Consider the following 20,130-nt stretch of genomic DNA (forward strand, 5'->3'; position numbering starts at 1 on the left):
TGATTAACAGCGTTTTTTAAACGTAGTGAAATATGATTGAAGGCGTTTTTTGCACGCTGTTGTATCGCATGAGGTTAAAAGTATTCCACGGCGCCTAAAATAAACGTTGTCTAAAGTGGTGCCTCGTAAGAATTTGGGCGAAAAAGTTTTCATGGCGTTTGTATATAAGCGTTGTCTAATGTTTTTCACAGCGTTTGTATATAAGCGCTGTCTATTCTTTTCCAACGTGGCATCCACGTGTCTTCATGGCGGGTAAGAAGTTTTCACAGCGTTTATATACAAACGCTGTCTATTCTTTTCAAAAGTGCCATCTCTTAAAGACGTTTATTTACAAGCGCTGTGTAATGTAATTTTTTTAATATATATAAAAATTTGAATATTACAAAAAATTCATGCACACAGTTTCAATATATATTCCAAAATCCGAACCTAAACCAATACGAATTTTTAATAATCCATTCAATAATTTCAAAATCAAATTCTATTATTCGTACTTTGTACCGTATATTTAAACCGAAACATATCAAACCATGTAAACGAATGTTCATGCACCAGAAACACACTCACTTTACATTCAAATTTGACGATTTGACTTCCGTGTCCATAAAGTTTAAAACCATTTTGTACCATTCTTCTCGATACGCATCTATTGCCTCATCCGTATAACTCTTCAACTTTTCAAACTAATAATATATAAAAACGAGTTGTTTGTGAGTGAAACAATATATTACGTATTGAATATGTGTATTTAAATGTGTACATACCTCTTGCAAACATTTATGAAAATCTCGAGTTTCAACAATGTTTTTCATCATCATTAAAACAAAATAGCCACATTCAATTGTCGAAGGTTGTTTCGGTACCTGTAAAAAAATATGTTAGATTGAAATATATAGTAATGGATATACTAGTTTAATTGTGCATATATATACCTTTGGAATTTTCCATGAAAACTTCTTGTTACCGACAAAGCTATCGAATGCTCTACACACGTATATAAAAGTTATAACAAAATAATCATAACTATTAATTTTAAATATATATATATATATATATACTAGTCTTAAACACGTGTGGTGGTTGTAATTGTAATTAGTAAATAATTATAATATGTATGATTTAAATCAGTGGACAAGTTTCATTTATCTTGTTAGCTTCCATATTTTCTATTTAAGCTATACTGCATAGCCTAACAATAAGCCAAAACACCTCCAAAAACATTTCATATTATGAAGTGTTTCATATACGAATATATTTTTTTGAATCAGGCCATACAAATACATTCGTTTTATTCACCTGATGATTTCCGCTCCTCGTCTCTTATCCTACAATAAAAATATCAAATGAAGTACCAAGACATCAGACAACAAATAGTGCAAGACAGAACATAAAACACAATTACAATAATAACATACAATTTAGAGCGTTTTGTTGGACGAGGTATTACGCCGAACGAGTCGTGACTGGTTCCAGGACTAACTCCCGAACTGTCCATCAAAGTTTTCGAATCTACATAAGTTGATGTTCAAAATGAAATGGCAGTCAACGAGGATGAAATACAAAACCAGATAAAAATACAAAAGCAAACATGAGACCGAACATGTTACTGAAATATGTCAGAGATCTCACGAAACGAAAAAAAATGAAAGAGCAAGAGAAATTCACTTTTTGCCTCCAAAGGGTTTATCGCTACTCAGGTAAAATTAAGGTTCCAAACAAAGGCTAAGCAAATGTACAGAGAACGAGTAGACGAAAACTATAGATTTTTTAAAAATCTTGTCAGAGGTCATCGCTGATCATGCCAATACGCTTTTCCTCACAATTTTCATGTTCCCCTAAAATATAAACATGATCAGACTAAACAATACCAGAATATAGTGAAACATACTATAATATCAGAAGCGGAGAATAGATATTCAAAAGAAGAAAAATAACTAAAATGGATTCACAAAATAAAAGCAGAACACTACTGATGTCACAACTTACAGGTAATTTTCTTGCGTTGTAATGTAGTACAATGCAATAGCAGTAATGAAAACTCATACTGAAGTCAGAAAGTTAATGACGAAGATGAACTTGAAGAATTCCCTAGAACCCCAGACAGGTTCAAGCAGCTTTCCGATGAAGAGAAGACCCAACGTGCTCAGTAAAACCTATTAAACGAGCCAGTGTGGAATTCAATATGATTTTGATAAACAGAACTTAAAGGTCACGGGTTATGAACATTCAGGGAAATGTACAATCATAATAATGACATAAAAAGAATTACAAAAGTGCATACCCCATGTACCGACTGCTCAACATAACCAGCTGTGATGAGATTCCACGCAAAAGGGATCGTCCTACAAAATAGGAGTTTGAATGATTTTGATTACCGTTCAGCTCCAGCATCAAACCAATGAAAATTGAAACAAGCTCATTAGTACTTGAAAACAGAATTTTCTCATGTATACTATTGCTAAAAAGTACACAAATTCTGTCTCAATTTCCCATGTGATTTACCAGACTTCTAAATGAAACTCATCTCAACCTGCAAACATTTGATATATCCACTTTCACATCATAAAGTCCTTCAATCAATTTTTTTTTCTTTTCATTTGGCCATTAGAATCACAGCCATATTATTGGTATGCTACGACAAACTCTAACGTATTAGAAGATGAAAGCTGCGAATATCCGAGTATAAGAGCACTGATGTGTGATGGGTATGGGTGGTTTTTCTTTTCAGTTTGTCTATGCTGAGGTGGGTTTTTGACGATCGTGTGGCGTGCGTGAGGATCGTAAAGGAATATTTTGTAACTAAGCTTGCTCTTGTTTAGAGATTCTCCAAGCCTCTCGAATACTCAACAGCAATTGTTATGACACCCTAGAATTTCTTGTATAAGCTAAGTTGATTGCTATTCTGTTACGAATAGTACGTATCAGACCCTCTTTTTTTTCTTTTTTTTTTGCAATGTCATAACATTGGGTCCTCAAGCAGGCTTATGACTTATTTTTCAATTTCGAAATGTGATATTTCCAAAAAAGCATCAAACCAAAAGTAATTGGAAGTGTGTTGTATCATATAAACACAGTAATTTTTCCACTTCTGAATCATAAACATGGTCAAAGTAATCTTCCAAAACTTCTTAAGATAATGGTGATTTTTCATTCTACTAAAGCTCAACCAGGCTCACGCCGTTTCCACGAAAACTGGAATCAAGTAAGAGAAACGAGGAATCAAAGAAGACAAAGCAATACCTGGCGGGTATGAGAGCGAGGTAATTGACGGACTGAGGCAGGACCTGAGTCAGGTTCTGCATAGCTTGGTTCCAGTGGCTCTTCGTTTTTCTCTCGAGCGATGGGAAGATTATCGAAGAATCACTTTCCTGTTCTGTCTTATCACTTTCATGTTCCTGATCGTTGTTCCGCAAGGACAGAGCTCTCTCCGCCACCCCCCAAAAAAAAAGTATTTTCTCAACTTCTTGAATCTTAATTCAAAATCTACAAATGGCTATATCCATGTGTTTTGCACTACATTTCAGATACCAAATTTGTTTAGAAAAAAAGAGCTTATTTCACTTTGAAAATACCATAAAACCAAAGACAATATCACAATCTTATTAGCCATAAAAATGCAAAAAATCCCAAATAAATTATCAAGGCGGTCATGCAAAAATCTAGTCACCCATTACAAGTTTCAAACTTGTTGTTACGTTGTTTTATTGGCTTTATTTTTTAGTGCAAGTGGTATGGAAAGATGTCGAGTGTTATGTTTCCACTTCTGGATTGACATCTTTCCTCGTGTGTGCAGACAGTATTTCAGGCAAGTTTCCAGTTTCGACAGATTGCTTCGTTGGTGACTTATTGCTGAGTTATTGCCTCGCTGCTGTCTTCATTACAAGATATCTGCCTCGCTGAAGCCTTCATTGCAAGATATCCTTCGCTGCTATCTTCATTGAACGAATATTCACTTTGATGGAGTCTTTACTTTGTGATATTCGCTTGAGGCCGGGTAAGGAAACCCGAGATATCTTCCAGGATTGTCCTGCTGCTATAAAAGCCATGCGCTCTCCCTTAGCAGCTTTGACACTTTTGATCAAACACTCAGAGCTCTTAGACGTGCAAGACCGGCGGACTAGGAGGCTGGGTGTTTTGGTTTTAAGTGGTGTATTCTCTCAAACACTTTTCCACAGATTGAGTGTATGTGAGAGTTGGGTCCTTGTGCTTTTCGTGATTGAAGGTTCACGTACCACTGAAGACTGAAGGTCATCCGAGCCAGGAGGTTGCTCGAAGAGTGGAATTGAGACGGAGCTCAAATTCAGGGGGAGTCCCTGTCTAGGTGATCACTGGTAGTAATAGTCTCTAGGTTTTATTGATTTGTTGATTGTAATCAGATATAACCTTGTGTGTACTATTGACTACAAGATAGTGAAAATCCTTTCCACTGGCAGCGTGCCCCCAGATGTAGGTGTGATTCACCGAACTGGGTAACCATATCCTGTGTACTTTGTTTACTGCACTTTTTGTTGTTTATCCATATCTGTGTTCAAGCAAGTTGTCGGACACATTGTCAACACATTGTGTGCGACATCTTGCCTTTGCAACTAATCAGAATTTCAAAACTGATAGAAAATCTTCTTAGTCACTCAGACAAACTAAGCAACATAAATAAATTATAATTTTGTTTTGGGTAAAATCAGGGCACTAAATTATTTAGAAAGAAATTATAATTTGAGACTCAAATAGAACTAGAAAAAGCCTCTGTTCATGGATCGTCAAGCTCTTGCTTCAACGTGGCTACACAATCAAAGCCTCTGTTCGTGACCCAAGTAATCTTTTTTCTTTGTGATTGTTCGAGAAAATTAATATGTGGCTCTCCATGTTGATTTTCAGGTTCTGGATTTTATTTTATTTGGTTGTTTTGTGTGAAGCAAAACCCATTAGAATGGCTTTGGTTAGAGACAGAAGCTAATAGCCCCGTCCAAAGAAACCGTGGATATGGAATTGAGATTAGGAAGCAAAGCAAAGAGGGTGGGGTGCATTGCAAGAGAGAGAGAGAGAGAGAGAGAGAGAGAGAGAGAGAGAGAGAGAGAGAGAGAGAGATAGAGAATGAGAAAGAGACCTGAGAGAGAGGCGGTTGAGATAGGTCTCGCAGAGGCCGTAGGCGTCGTTGACAGGGTGGAGGATTCGGTAGTGGAAGAAGAGGCAGATGATGATGGCACAGTGGAGGATGACATTTCTCGTACCTGTGGAAGCAGCGGAGTCAGAAGGGAAGGGAAGGGAAGGGAAGAGAGAGAGAGAGAGAGAGAGAGAGAGAGAGAGAGAGAGAGAGAGAGAGATAGAGAATGAGAAAGAGACCTGAGAGAGAGGCGGTTGAGATAGGTCTCGCAGAGGCCGTAGGCGTCGTTGACAGGGTGGAGGATTCGGTAGTGGAAGAAGAGGCAGACGATGACGGCACAGTGGAGGATGACATTTCTCGTACCAGTGGAAGCAGCGGAGTCAGAAGGGAAGGGAAGGGAAGGGAAGAGAGAGAGAGAGAGAGAGAGAGAGAGAGAGAGAGAGAGAGAGAGAGAGAGAGAGAGAGAGATAGAGATAGAGAGAGAGAGAGAGAAGGATACAGACCTGAGCGAGAGGCGGTCGAGATAGGTCTCGCGGACGATGGGGCACCACTTGGGGAACTGGTCGAGAACCAGATCTCGCAGATGAGCCAGAGGCTGTAGGTTGTCAGGGTGGAGGATTCGGTAATGGTTGTCAATGGCTTGACATTACTCGACAAAGAGTGAGCAAAGAGGCTAGGGTGCGTCCGTGGAAAACGTGGAGAACGTGAGTATTTGGAGAATTGGAGAAGAAGGTTATACTCAGATTTATGGGTTTTTTCTATGCTTAGAAATAGAATGAGAATAAACTGCCATATTTTTTACAGCGTTTTCCCATAAACTAACGATATAAAATAAATACAATTAAATTAAATTATGAAACTTACACGTGTCAAGTTATAATTGTACATTAACTTTTCACAGCGTTTGTATATAAACGTTGTCAAAACTTTTTTTTTCAAACCACGTATTCTCCACATGGCTTCTTGTAATTCGAGAGAATAAAATGAAAGCGCTGTGTTATGTTTTCCACAGCGTTTCTCTTCACAGGCCACGTGTTTTCTTACGATTCGACAATAAAAAAAATGATGTTTTGACGGCGTTTTTTTGCCAAACGCCGTGAAAACATGTGCTGTGAAAAGCATGATTTTTAGTAGTGTAGGAAAAGATCCGAGTATGTCCCTTGTGCCTTTATGCACTAACACTGCTCTAAACATGAAAATCTAGGATTCTCTTCTAGTTGTCCGCTCTGTCGCTCTCTAACTAGGAAATCCGTTTCCGAACTTATAAGAGTCGATGAACCAACTCCAAAAACTAAGTGGGAGGGTTATATTTGTTGTTTGTAACCCACGATCCCCAACACGAATGAAAGAAGCAATTAACGTGGGACTAAGAGCCGCTCTTGCGACTCTCTCTTAAATGGGAGTACTCCAAGGCGTTTTTGCTTCGATCATTGCTCAATGAGCTACGTCCGAGAGTGATACAATGAAGGCAAGGCCTCCCCTTGGGGGATTGCTTTTCAAAGTTGACCTTTTGGACTAAGTGGTTGGTTGCACACTTAGGCTCAATCCCTAGTAATCCTCCCTTGAGGCTCTGCGAAAGGATGTGAGTGATCAAACCAATTTAAAAGGTGGCTAGTCAAAATTGGTGTATTGACATCTTGGCTAAGCATTAATGATGTGTCATTTACTTATAAATGGAGATTTTTTTGCGGCCTTCTCTTGAGGGAGTAAATTATCGTTTGGTTTATAACACTTTTGGATTTTATCAAGTCTTAAATAAAACTTAAATACTAAACCAAAGACTAATCATAAACTTGTTTCAACTTTTATAAGCAACATGTCTCTCAACCATCTTTCAATCATCATTTCCTCGAACAAACTCGAAACCAAAAACTACGTTAATTCGAAACATAACCTCAACATAATACCTACCTTTAACAAGCACAAATGGGTACTCACCACCCCGTGTCCTCCTCTGACAAATGATGATTCGACTCAAGAGGACAAAGACGCCTTGGCGGCCTGGCTTCGATCCGATGAGATTGTGAGGTGCTATATTTTAGCATCTATGAACAATGTGTTGCAACAACAACATCGTGACTTCGAGACTGCCACCGATATGCTCTACAATCTCCATGAGATGTTTGGAGGGCAAGGACGTCAAGAAAGGCAACAAGCAGTCCGACAGTTTATGAACTGTCGCATGAAGGCTAGGACTCCTGTCAGGGACCATACGATGTTGATCGTTAGTTACCTGAATGAGATGGAAATCCTAGGATCTAAGATTACAGAGGAGATCAAAATAGATATGATCTTGGAAACTCTCCCCGAATCTTTTGATACCTTCAAGGGGAACTACTCCATGAATAAGCTAGAGTACATTGTTACCGAGCTTGTGAAGGAGCCTCACACTGCTGAAGGTCTCACTAAGAGAAATCAAGGAGAGGCACATGCTACTGAGCACAAAGTCTCCGCCTCTAGATCTAAGAAGAGACCTCATAAGGCCGATAAAAAGAACTGTCCTGCCTATCTCAAAGCAAAGGAACATAGTATTGTACGAGTTACCGAATCATGCTTAGTAGCTAATAATGTATCAACATGGATTCTTGACTCCGCTACGACTAACCATATTTGTTGTTCCTTGAATGGTTTCAAGAAAACCAAAAGCTTAGAGGAAGGGGAGTTTTGTTTCAAATGGGGTGATGGGAGCCTGGTGTCTGCAAAGGCTGTGGGATCCGTGACGCTGTCTTTTGAAGACCGCACTTTATTTTGTTCCTACCTTTGGGAAGAACTTAATATCCGTTGCTCGTCTTCGTGAGCAAGATTATTGTTTAAAGTTCATTAAGAATGAAATTCGTATTTCGTTTCCTGATAGTTCTTTTGTCACTGATGCATGTATGAAGAATGCTCTTTTTTACATCTATCCCACTCAACCTTCTCTTTTAGACACCGAAATAGATAATGATCTAATTAGGGAGCCAAAGAGGATCAAACTTTATGAATCCTCCGATCTAACAAAATCAACATACCTATGGCACTTAAGACTTGGTCATATCAGTCTAGATAGGATTACGAGACTTGTGAGGGACGGTCCACTCCAAGCCTCTGCAATAGGTTCACTACCTACTTGTGAATCCTGCATAGAAGGAAAAATGACTAAGCGACCTTTCTCTGATAAGGGTCGAAGAGCCACTGAGTTGCTGGAACTAATACATTCTGATGTATGTGGTCCGCTCAGCCAACAGGCACGTGGAGGATACGAATACTTCGTTACCTTCACCGATGATTACTCGCGATATCGTTTTTTCTATTTGCTCAAACATAAATCTGAGACCTTTAACGTATTTAAGGTCTTTAGGGCTTTAGTGGAAAAGCAAACTGGCAAAGTGATCAAAACCCTTCGATCTGATCGAGGTGGTGAGTATATGTCTGGAGAGTTCGATGACTTTCTTAAAGAAGAAAGAATCGCTTCTCAGCTTACCGCACCTGGCACACTTCAACAAAACGGAGTGTCAGAGAGAAGAAACCGAACTCTTATGGAGATGGTTAGATCAATGATGAGTTGCTCATCACTCGCTCTTTCCTTTTGGGGATATGCCCTCGAAACAGCCGCTTATATTCTGAATCAAGTTCCGTCCAAAACGGTTCTTGGTACTCCTTATGAACGATGGACTGGCCGTAAAGTAAATCTGGGTCACATCCGAATTTGGGGTTGCCCTGCACACGTGCTAAGGCAAAAGACTAGCAAGTTGGCTAGTAGGTCAAAATTGTGCTTGTTTGTGGGATATCCAAAGGAAACCAAGGGTTTCATCTTCTATAGTCCCGAGGACGATAAGACTTTCATTAGCACGAATACTCGTTTCCTTGAGAAGGACTTTATGAAGGATGCAAAACCTAGAAGCAAAATTGTACTTGAAGAAAAGTTGGGTGAGGAAGCTTCTACCTCATCTGTAAGAACTGTTCTTACCCCAACTGAAACACAACCTAACTCTTCAGAATCTCGTCAAGTAGTACTTCGACGTAGTGGGAGGGCTACTCAAAATCTTGACAGGTACATGTCCTATGGAGACTCTCTCGTAGCCATCTCTGACATGGATGACCTTGTTTCCTATAGCCAAGCGATGGCTTGTTCTGAATCAAACCTTTGGCTTGACGCCATGAAAGTTGAAATGCACTCGATATATGTCAACAAAGTCTGGAAACTTGTAGACCTTCCTGAAGGATTAAACCCGTAGGGTGTAAGTGGATATACAAGAAGAAAAGGGGTCCGGATGGGAACGTCGAGACGTTCAAAGCACGACTTGTGGCTAAGGGTTATACCCAACAAGAAGGGATTGACTATGAAGAAACCTCATCGCCAGTCGCGATGCTTAAATCCATCCGCATACTCCTATCCATAGCTGCAGCTCTCGACTATGAGATCTGGCAAATGGATGTCAAGACAGCCTTCTTGAATGGCAATCATGGATAAAGGTCAAGAGACCAAGGTTTGTGAGTTACTTAAGTCCATTTATGGACTAAAGCAAGCATCTAGGTCATGGAATATTAGATTCGATGAAACTGTGAAAAGCTTCGGCTTTGAACAGTCAATAGATGAGCCTTGTGTTTACAAGTTAATGCACGAAGGTAAAGTTGTGTTCCTGGTACTATATGTCGATGATATATTACTCATAGGTAACGATGTGGGTAAATTATCTGAGGTTAAGGTCTGGCTAGCAAAGCAATTCGACATGAAGGATCTGGGAGAAGCCGCGTACACTCTGGGGATCCAAATCTTTCGAGATAGGAAAAACTGGACCCTGTCGCTCTCTCAAGCATCGTATATTGATAAGGTGATGAATCGCTTCTCGATGCAAGACTCCAAGAATGGCCAAACACCCTTTAGGCATGGAGTCTCACTCTCTAAGGACCAGTCTCCCAAGACTGCACAAGAGATTGAAGACATGAGGAAAATTCCTTACGCCTCTGCCGTAGGAAGCCTCATGTATGCCATGCTTTGCACTAGACCTGATATATGTTTCGCTGTTGGCGTAGTAAGCCGTTTCCAATCCAACCCTGGACCCGAGCACTGGATTGCTGTTAAGCATGTTCTTAAGTATCTTCGAAGAACTAGGAACTTCATGCTTACGTACTCAGGTACTGACCTTACTATGACGGGATAAACCGACTCCGATTTTCAAGCGGATAAGGATTCCAGGAAATCCACTTCGGGATCTGTGTTCATCCTTAATGGTGGAGCTGTTGTGTAGAGAAGTATTAAGCAATCTTGCATTGCTGACTCCACAATGGAAGCAGAATATGTGGCTTCTTGTGAAGCATCCAAAGAGGCTGTATGGCTTAGAAAATTACTTAAGTATTTGGAAGTTGTTCCAAACGTCGACGAGCCCATGTCCCTTTATTGTGATAATAGTGGGGCTGTCGCTAACTCAAAGGAACCTCGAAGCCATAAGCGCTCTAAACATATTGAGAGGAAATACCATTTGATTCGAGAGATCGTGCAGCGCGGAGACGTGGAGGTGAAGTAGATCTCTGGCAGATCTATTCACCAAGGCCCTAGTGAACAAGGTCTTCGACCAACATCGAGAGGGATTAGGCATGAAGGACTACACACATCTTCTTTGAGTCAAGTGGGAGTTCGTTGTCAATGGTGCCCACAAGAAGAGTTGTTGTCTTTATTTTGTACATTTGATGTAATAAGGTCTCATGAAGACTCTTGCTTGTAATTGCTTATTCATTAATAAAAACTTGAAACGTTCATTCATTCTTCCTTATCTTTTAAAGCTTTATGGTAAAACATTAGTCTTTAGTCCATAAACAAACTAAACAACTTACGAAGAGACAAATGTAGATTTGCTTGAACAAACTCTTTGTAGTTTTCTTAAAACGATATATTCGCAATCTAATGGTCAAAGGACTATTGACCTCAGTATGATTGTTAGAAGAATCTATGATGTCTGGTTATGAGGCATTGAGAGTTGGAGACTCTATAGTTCTTCTAGGTATTTTCCGAAGGTACTGAATTGACCAGTGCACTTCTAGAGACAAGACAAGAACAAACCATTTAACCTATTATGTCTCGAAGTCACTACGTATGAATTGCATCGTGCTTACCTTAATCTTGAAATGAGACATGTCATTTCACACCTTACGTATTCTCATTTGAGAAAGTCAGAGTTCGGACTCACTATGTGATTCCGAACAAGGCCTATTGGTGAAATACTAAGTTGTGAGAATGTCATGAGTAACTTTGTGAAGTTCTCATAGATATGGAATTCATGTACAAGATTGCTGAAATGCAATGTATATCACCTCATGCTTTGTTCCTTGGAGTGTGAATAAATGAAGTGGCCAGTGTCCAATTTTAGTCTTGACTCTTTTGGATGAAACAATGTGACTTGTTAGCTCCTCATCAATACATTGTTTCTAACTTATTCACAAGCGACAAAGGAGTTGAGGAAATAACAGCTAGAAGGGTAAAATGGTAATTTTGTAAATCCCGACTAGCTGATGATATTCATGAAGGGTAAACATAGATAATATTCAGTGGATCCGCTCATCATAATTTGGTTGAATTCTTGAGTAGAAAATAAATTCATTTACAAAATAATTGCAATGAGTGGATCCATTGAATATTATCTATGTTTACCCTTCATGAATATCATCAGCTAGTCGGGATTTACAAAATTACCATTTTACCCTTCTAGCTGTTATTTCCTCAACTATTGTCGCTTGTGAATAAGTTAGAAACAATGTATTGACGAGGAGCTAACAAGTCACATTGTTTCATCCAAAAGAGTCAAGACTCAATTTGGACACTGGCCAGTTCATTTATTCACACTCCAAGGAACAAAGCATGAGGTGATATACATTGCATTTCAGCAATCTTGTACATGAATTCCATATCTATGAGAACTTCACAAAGTTACTCATGACATCTTCACAACTTCGTACTTCACCAATAGGTCCTGTTCAGAATCACATAGTGAGTCCAGACTCTGACTTTCTTAAATGAGAATACGTAAGCTGTGAAATGACATGTCTCATTTCAGGATTAAGGTAAGCATGATGCAATTGATACGTAGTGACTTCGAGACATAAGAGGTTAAATGGTTTGTTCTTATTTTGTCCCTAGAAGTGCACTGGTCAATTCAGTACCTTCAGAAGATACCTAAAAGAACTATAGAGTCTCCAACTCTCAATGCCCCATAACCAGACATCATAGATTCTCCTAACAATCGTACTGAGGTCAATTGTCCTTTGACCCTTAGATTGCGAATATATCGTTTTAAGAAAACCATGAAGAGTTTGTTCATGCAAATCTACATTTGTCTCTTCATGTATTGTTAGGTTTGGTTCTGTACTAAAGACTAAGGTCTTCTCTTGAGTTCTTATGAACTTTTAGCGAACTTATCAAGACTAGTCTTGTGGCGTTCAAACCCGACTCATCAGACGGTCTTTCGCAACCGTTCGTGGCGTCATTCCTTCCACCCTCGTTCCTCATTCGTAGAACGATCCGCCGCTGTGCTATTTAGGATATTGGGTCTCGGAGCAAGTCGATCGAGGTTCGTATCAAGTGGTATCAGAGCTGTGCTCTACGTTTAGGTCTGCTTATCCAATTTTCTATTTTTTTTTTCATTTTATTTGTATTCCTTTTTTGTTGTTGTTGAAGTACCCTTTCCTGAAAAAAAAATAGAAAAAATAAGAAAAACATGAGACAGATCCAAAAACAAAAAAAAGGGGTCTGAAAAAAAAGAAGAATAAAAAAAAAGAAGATGGATTTTGATGAGTTTTTGAGTGTGGCAAAGGATATAATTTCGAAAGAAACAAAAAAAATTATGAAGAGATTGGATCGAATTGAAGAAAATCAACAATCCAAAAGTGTTGCTGAAAAGAAAAGGGTCTGCCTTGACAAGAAATGGGATGTTTTGACAGAAAATTTTTGTATCTGGTTTGAACACCAGACCTTCCTACAAAAAAAGAAGAAACATGCAGAACATGTCGAAGTTATTGAAGAAACGGAAATTCTTGTGGGAGAGGAGTTAGTGACTACGCTAATCGAGGAGTCTATTCCCATAAAATTAGAAGTCCCGAATTTGACAGTTCCTTATTTTTAGGATAACAAGAATATGGAGGATGAAGTAATTTCGTTTCAAACGAAGAAGGTCAAGATTTTCTCTCCCATCTCTGAATTCTACAACGTACAAGATTTGAGGACAAATCTTCTTCAAGAGAGAGAGAATGATGTGATCCCACATGCAAAGAAACAAAGGCGTTTCAAGGAGCCAATTCCAAATTCAAGAGTTGAAGACTTCAAAGAAGAGTTTCATGGCTTAAGCAAAGATGAATGGAAGAAATATAAAGCTAGAGCCAAAAGCGACGCAAGAAGAAAACCCAACCACGAGGCCAAGGGCGGCGCAAATAAAGGAAAGCTTATTCATGTCATTTTAAGCAGTTTGAGTTATTTATTTGTTATTTTCGTAGTTAAAAATAATAGATGAAGTTAGAGTTTTTTTAAAGTGTTTTTGGGCTTTAGTTATGCTTAATGAAGCCCATATGTGGTAGGTATTAAGTTAGGCTTTTAATTTTAATGTTATCAGGCCTAAATAATGTTTTGTAGGCCCATTTAAACTAGGGCAACAATGTACTCCGAATTTGCTTTGTATTTTCCTATTTAAAGGAGGATTCAAGCTGAATGAAAGGATCCAGATTTTTATAAAATAATATGAGAGTCTTCTCTTGAGTTCTTATGAACTTTTATCGAACTTATCAAGACTAGTCTTGTGGCGTTCAAACCCGACTCATCAGACGGTCTTTCGCAACCGTTCGTGGCGTCATTCATTCCACCCTCGTTCCTAAATTGTAGACGATCTGTCGCTGTGCTATTGGGATATCGGGTCTCGGAGCTTAGTCGGCCGAGGTTCGTATCAAGTGGTATCAGAGCTGTGCTCTACGTTTAGGTCTGCTTATCCAATTTTCTATTTTTTTTATTTTATTTGTATTCCTTTTTTTTGTTGTTGTTGAAGTACCTTTTCCAGAAAAAAATAGAAAAAAAAAGAAAAAAAAGAGACAGATCCAAAAACAAAAAAAAGGGGTCTGAACAAAAAAAAAAAAAGAAGAATCCAAAAAAAAAGAAGATGGATTTTGATGAGTTTTTGAGTGTGGCAAAGGATATAATTTCGAAAGAAACAAAAAAAATTACGAAGAGATTGGATCGAATTGAAGAAAATCAACAATCCAAAAGTGTTGCTGAAAAGAAAAGGGTAGAGGCCCTTGACAAGAAATGGGATGTTTTGACAGAAAAATTTTGTATCAGGTTTGAATACCAGACCTTCCAACAAAAGAAGAAGAAAAATGCCCAACATCTCGAAGTTGTTGAAGAAAAGGAAATTCTTGTGGGAGATGAGTTAGTGACTACGCTAATCGAGGAGTCTATTCCCATATAATTAGAAGTCCCGAATTTGGCAGTTCCTTATTTTTAGGATAACAAGAATATGGAGGACGAAGTAATTTCGTTTCAAACGAAGAAGGTCAAGATTTCTCTCCCATCTCTGAATTCTACAACGTACAAGATTTGAGGACAAATCTTCTTCTTCAAGAGAGAGAATGATGTGATCCCACATGTGATACGAACCTCGGCCGACTAAGCTCCGAGACCCGATACCCCAATAGCACACCGACGGATCGTCTACAATTTAGGAACGAAGGTGGATCGAATGACGCCACGGACAGATGCGAATGGCCGTCTGATGAGTCGGGCTCGAACTCCTACACGCACCGCTTTGTAAGAGACTCGAATAGTTCTAAACGAACCAAAGAGAGAATGAAAATCCTCACAGAAAAGTGTTTTACTCGAAATCAGATTGTGTGTCTTTCATTTAGCCTAAAGGCTTAATTTATAGAGTTTACAAAGGCAAATTCGCAGCTCCATGGACCCCATAACCTAATAAGCCCATTTAGCCTTATTTAAGCACTAATAAACATAAAACAAACGACCAACCCAATACAAACACATACGGGCTTTTTTAAATAACATGTCTTGGCCCAAATAACATAAACTGAAAATATAAAAATAGGAATAGTCCGACTAATTCAATTCAGTCCAAATAACGTTTTTCATTGGTGTTTCTTGGCTTCCTTGAATTCTCTCCTTTGCGAGCTTGTCCCCTTCTTCATCTTGGAGCTTGATGATCAGATTGTTAAGCTCCTCCTTGAATCTCCTCGCTCGAGCTCTCGTCACGGGTCCTTCCGGCACTTGGTATTTTGCTTGCGGCTCCTTTTGGGGCATGTCCTCATCAACATGTAAAGAAACAAAGGCGTTTCAAGGAGCCAATTCCAAATTCAAGAGTTGAAGACTTCAAAGAAGAGTTTCATGGCTTAAGCAAAGATGAATGGAAGAAATTTAAAGCGCGAGCCAAAAGCGACGCAAGCAGAAAACCCAACCACGAGGCCAAGGGCGGCGCAAATAAAGGAAAGCTTATTCATGTCATTTTAAGCAGTTTGAGTTATTTATTTGTTATTTTCGTAGTTAAAAATAATAGATGAAGTTAGAGTTTATTTAAAGTGTTTTTGGGCTTTAGTTATGCTTAATGAAGCCCATATGTGGTAGGTATTAAGTTAGGCTTTTAATTTTAATGTTATCAGGCCTAAATAATGTTTTGTAGGCCCATTTAAACTAGGGCAACAATGTACTCCGAATTTGCTTTGTATTTTCCTATTTAAATGAGGTTTCAAGCTGAATGAAAGAATCCAGATTTTTATAAAAAAATATGAGTCTTCTCTTGAGTTCTTATGAATTTTTATCGAACTTATCAAGACTAGTCTTGTGGCGTTCAAACCCGACTCATCAGACGGTCTTTCGCAACCGTTCGTGGCGTCATTCATTCCACCCTCGTTCCTAAATTGTAGACGATCCGTCGCTGTGCTATTGGGATATCGGGTCTCGGAGCTTAGTCGGCCGAGGTTTGTATCACTTGGCCTCGTGGTTGGGTTTTCTTCTTGTGTCGCTTTTGGCTCTAGCTTTATATTTCTTCCATTCATCTTTGCTTAAGCCATGAAACTCTTCTTTGAAGTCTTCAACTCTTGAATTTGGAATTGGCTCCTTGAAACGCATTTGTTTCTTTGCATGTGGGATCACATCATTCTATCTCTCTCTTGAAGAAGATTTGTCCTCAAATCTTGTACGTTGTTGAATTCAGAGATGGGAGAGAAAATCTTGACCTTCTTCGTTTGAAACGAAATTACTTCGTCCTCCATATTCTTGTTATCCTCAAAATAAGGAACTGCCAAATTCGGGACTTCTAATTTTATGGGAATAGACTCCTCGATTAGCGTAGTCACTAACTAATCTCCCACAAGAATTTCATTTTCTTCAACAACTTCGAGATGTTGGGCATTTTTCTTCTTCTTTTGTTGGAAGGTCTGGTATTCAAACCTGATACAAAACGTCCCATTTCTTGTCAAGGGCCTCTACCCTTTTCTTTTCAGCAACACTTTTGGATTGTTGATTTTCTTCAATTCGATCCAATCTCTTCGTAATTTTTTTTGTTTCTTTCGAAATTATATCCTTTGCCACACTCAAAAACTCATCAAAATCCATCTTTTTTTTTTCTTGAAGTACCTTTTCCAGAAAAAAAAAGAAAAAAAATAGAGACAGATCCAAAAAAAAAAAGAAAAAAAAAACGAATACAAATAAAATGAAAAAAAATAGAAAATTGGATAAGCAGACCTAAACGTAGAGCACAGCTCTGATACCACTTGATACGAACATCAGCCGACTAAGCTCCGAGACCCGATACCCAAATAGCACAGCGACGAATCGTCTACAATTTAGGAACGAAGGTGGATCGAATGACGCCACGGACGGATGCGAATGGCCGTCTGATGAGTCGGGTTTGAACGCCACAAGACTAGTCTGGATAAGTTCGATAAAAGTTCATAAGAACTCAAGAGAAGAGTCTCATATTTTTTTTTATAAAAATCTGGATGCCCTTTCATTAAGCTTGAAACCTTCTTTAAGTAGGAAAATACAAAGCAAATTCGGAGTACATTGTTGCCCTAGTTTAAATGGGCCTACAAAACATTATTTAGGCCTGATAACATTAAAATTAAAAGCTTAGCTTAATACCTAACACATATGTGCTTCATTAAGCATAACTAAAGCCCAAAAACACTTTAAAAAGACTCTAACTTCATCTATTATTTTTAGCTACGAAAATAACAAATAAATAGCTCAAACTGCTTAAAATGACGTGAATAAGCTTTCCTTTATTTGCGCCGCCCTTGGCCTCGTGGTTGGGTTTTCTTCTTGCGTCGCTTTTGGCTCTAGCTTTATATTTCTTCCATTCAGCTTTGTTCAAACCATGAAACTCTTTGTTGAAGTCTTGTACTCTTGAATTAGGAATAGGTTCGATGAAGCGCCTTTGTTTCTTCGCACGTGGGATCACATCATGTCGGCCGGGAGTTGGCCGGACGGGACTGTTGTGAATATTGCCCACTTGAAGATAATGAACAAATGATTACTAAATTCGATAATAAGGTTACTTTATTAGCATTATATGATTAGTGGGTTGATTTCTAAACAATTAGAATCAATAATAACTATCTTTCATAGCCTCCGTATTAAACTGAGTCACGTGCTGGGCACCTGAGTTCGGGCGGTGAGCTAAAATGAGGTCGATGACTGATATACGCCTGGAAAGCTATATCTAAAGTCATATATGTGAACACATAGGTGAAGGCTGATCACTATGTGAGAGCATTCTACACTTGTGGTAAGTGTACGACTTGGACATGACTTGGTTGTAGATGTGTCGTTTAAGGATCGTTACGACACACTAACCGAGGCCACTATGATGGTCATAGTGAGACTTGATCTGAATCCTGAAGTGATCATGGACACTGAGTCATGTTACTGAGCTCTTTGACTCATTCGCTAAAAGGCTATCGATGCTAATCACAGCTGATGTCTTGGGAGTCCTTCAGAGCATGATTCGAGTGGGAAGTGATTTATAAATACGGAATCCAGCATTCCTGAAAGAAGGTTAATGTTCACTCACCTAAGGGTTAATTCCAGGACCGATAGATTGCTAGCACTTTCGAAGTAAGTAACGTTCGAAAGAATCTTTCGCTGGGGAAGCAACAATGCTTAGGGCTGATATGTATCAACAAAAGTATAACAGAAAAATTGACTTCTCTTGACATTAAATATAATTCTAGTATTAAAGGAGAGTTCATTCTTGGCTTACAAAGTGGAGTATTTGACCAAGATTAGACAAATCGATGGAAAAAGAGAAATGACTATTTCGTCTTTTTCATCGGATTTGTTAAGCTTCTATTACTAGGTCCAGAGTCCCCGATTCGGCTCTGATAAAGGCGGATAAGAACTTTTGTATAATAATGTTTATCATTATTAATCTCACTTGCTGTAATTGTGATTTACAGCATTAATTCTAGAAGACGGGTATTCGCAGAATTGAATAAATATTTATGGTAGAATTGTTTATTTATTGTTTGATCAAGTAAATAAACAATTATTAATTATTTGTTTATTGTTGGACCAAGTAAATAAATGATTAATTGGGTTTTAAGCAATTGAGCCTTGCACCATGGAAAAGTCGAATTAGGTTTTTTTGGCACTAGGGATTGCGCAAATCACCTTGGCCGTGTGCCATCAAGTTCGAAAATTTCAAATTGGTATTTACCAATATTTTCTCTTTAGTTGTTTAAATAAAGGAGAGAGAATAATATAAGATATTGTGTTTTATTCTCTCCTTATTTAAAGGAAAGTATTTAGGAGAATATATGGGAATATATTTAATGGGAAATAATATATTCTCCTTTATTCTCTCACTAAATAAAATATTCTCTATTTAAATAGAGAATAATATCCCATAGATATTGATCTGATGGATGAGAGAAAAAGTAGGATTCACTTGTTGAGATCCAAGGGCCTAGATTAAATCCTCTAGTGTGAACACAATAAAAGGAAATAATATATTCTGGAAGGTTCCATGAATATCTCCTTTTACTATTATAAATAGGGGTTCATGGGAAGACAAAAATCAAGCAATTAATTTGTGAATAATTTCGTGGCTCTCCCTCTTGGCCGTGCGAAATTTTCTGTCTCTCCCCCTTGGAAATTCGTTTCCATTCTTAGTAAAATAAGAGCGAGATTTGAAACACCACGTTTCTCATCTAGTGAATTAAATTAATTAAACATAACTAGATCTTGTTAATTATAACCATAATTTAATTAGCTTATGATCAGCGTAATTAATTATTTTTCCGCATTAATATGGTTATATGGGAGAATCATCTCCAACGATTCATACCAGAGCGATTGTTCGTGTCTGATACGCGCTTGATTCCCTAACAGGGACTTGGCCGGCCGGGAGGGTTTTGCCCTTGTTTGTCCGGAGTGGCGAACAACAGCTCGCTTCCACGAGGTTCTTCGAACCGTAACGTGTATCGACTTCTTTGCCCCTGTCGGTCGTCGACGGGCCGAACAACATTAGCCCCCCGAGTTTCCGGTCGAGCATGGGTCGAGTGGAAACTCAGTAGTTGCGCCGATGTGCGGACATGGGACCAACGCTCTCGGGTTTGTGAGTGCACCGTAGAGAGGCTTTTAGTGCATCGCGAGGGACGGCTTTTGCGCGTCGCGAGGGACGGCTTTTTTGTGTCACGAGGGATGACTTTTGTGCGTCGCGAGGGACGGCTTTTGCGCGTCACGAGGGACGGCTTTTTTGTGTCACGAGGGACGACTTTTGTGCGTCGCGAGGGACGACTTTGGTGCGTCGCGAGGGACGACTTTGGTGCGTCGTGAGGGGCGGCTTTTTTGCGTCATGAGGGACAACTTTTGTGTGTCGCGAGGGACGAATTTAGTGCGTCGCGAGGGACGACTTTGGTGTGTCGCGAGGGACGGCTTTTGTTGTCTTTCTTCTTACGTATCTTATGTTCTCGACACACTATCGTAATCGATTCGCACAGTTTTGTCGGTGCACGTCTTATTTTCTCGATTTACCGACGACGGCGTAATCGATTTGCGCGGCTTG

General features: G+C 39.0%; 1 protein-coding gene across 6 annotated transcripts; it reads right to left on the reverse strand.

Moving 5' to 3' along the window:
* Positions 1 to 468: 468 nt before the first annotated feature.
* Positions 469 to 5,709, reverse strand: LOC149393525 (rhomboid-like protein 19). 6 transcript variants are annotated; one of them, XM_089616568.1, is made up of 10 exons: positions 5,605 to 5,709; positions 5,105 to 5,228; positions 3,241 to 3,513; positions 2,282 to 2,342; positions 1,987 to 2,153; positions 1,416 to 1,509; positions 1,297 to 1,325; positions 933 to 984; positions 765 to 863; positions 471 to 683 (listed from the first exon to the last, which is right to left on the reverse strand). In XM_089616568.1, exons 3-5 carry the CDS (start codon positions 3,300 to 3,302, stop codon positions 2,040 to 2,042), a joined length of 237 nt encoding a protein of 78 aa, XP_089472694.1. In that variant the 5' UTR covers positions 3,303 to 3,513; positions 5,105 to 5,228; positions 5,605 to 5,709; the 3' UTR covers positions 471 to 683; positions 765 to 863; positions 933 to 984; positions 1,297 to 1,325; positions 1,416 to 1,509; positions 1,987 to 2,039. The 6 variants fall into 6 exon arrangements, with proteins under 6 accessions (XP_089472696.1, XP_089472698.1, XP_089472694.1 ...); XM_089616570.1 differs by lacking the exons at positions 5,105 to 5,228; positions 5,605 to 5,709 and adding an exon at positions 1,666 to 1,835 and having other exon boundaries at positions 469 to 683; positions 1,416 to 1,487; positions 3,241 to 3,618; XM_089616572.1 differs by lacking the exons at positions 933 to 984; positions 5,105 to 5,228; positions 5,605 to 5,709 and adding an exon at positions 1,666 to 1,835 and having other exon boundaries at positions 469 to 683; positions 1,416 to 1,487; positions 3,241 to 3,618.
* Positions 5,710 to 20,130: the final 14,421 nt, after the last annotated feature.

This window comes from Urtica dioica, chromosome 6 (assembly GCF_054948205.1).
Source record: "Urtica dioica subsp. dioica isolate 48M chromosome 6, U.dioica_male_clone48M_v1_H2, whole genome shotgun sequence".
In the NCBI taxonomy this organism is placed as follows: Eukaryota; Viridiplantae; Streptophyta; class Magnoliopsida; order Rosales; family Urticaceae; genus Urtica; species Urtica dioica.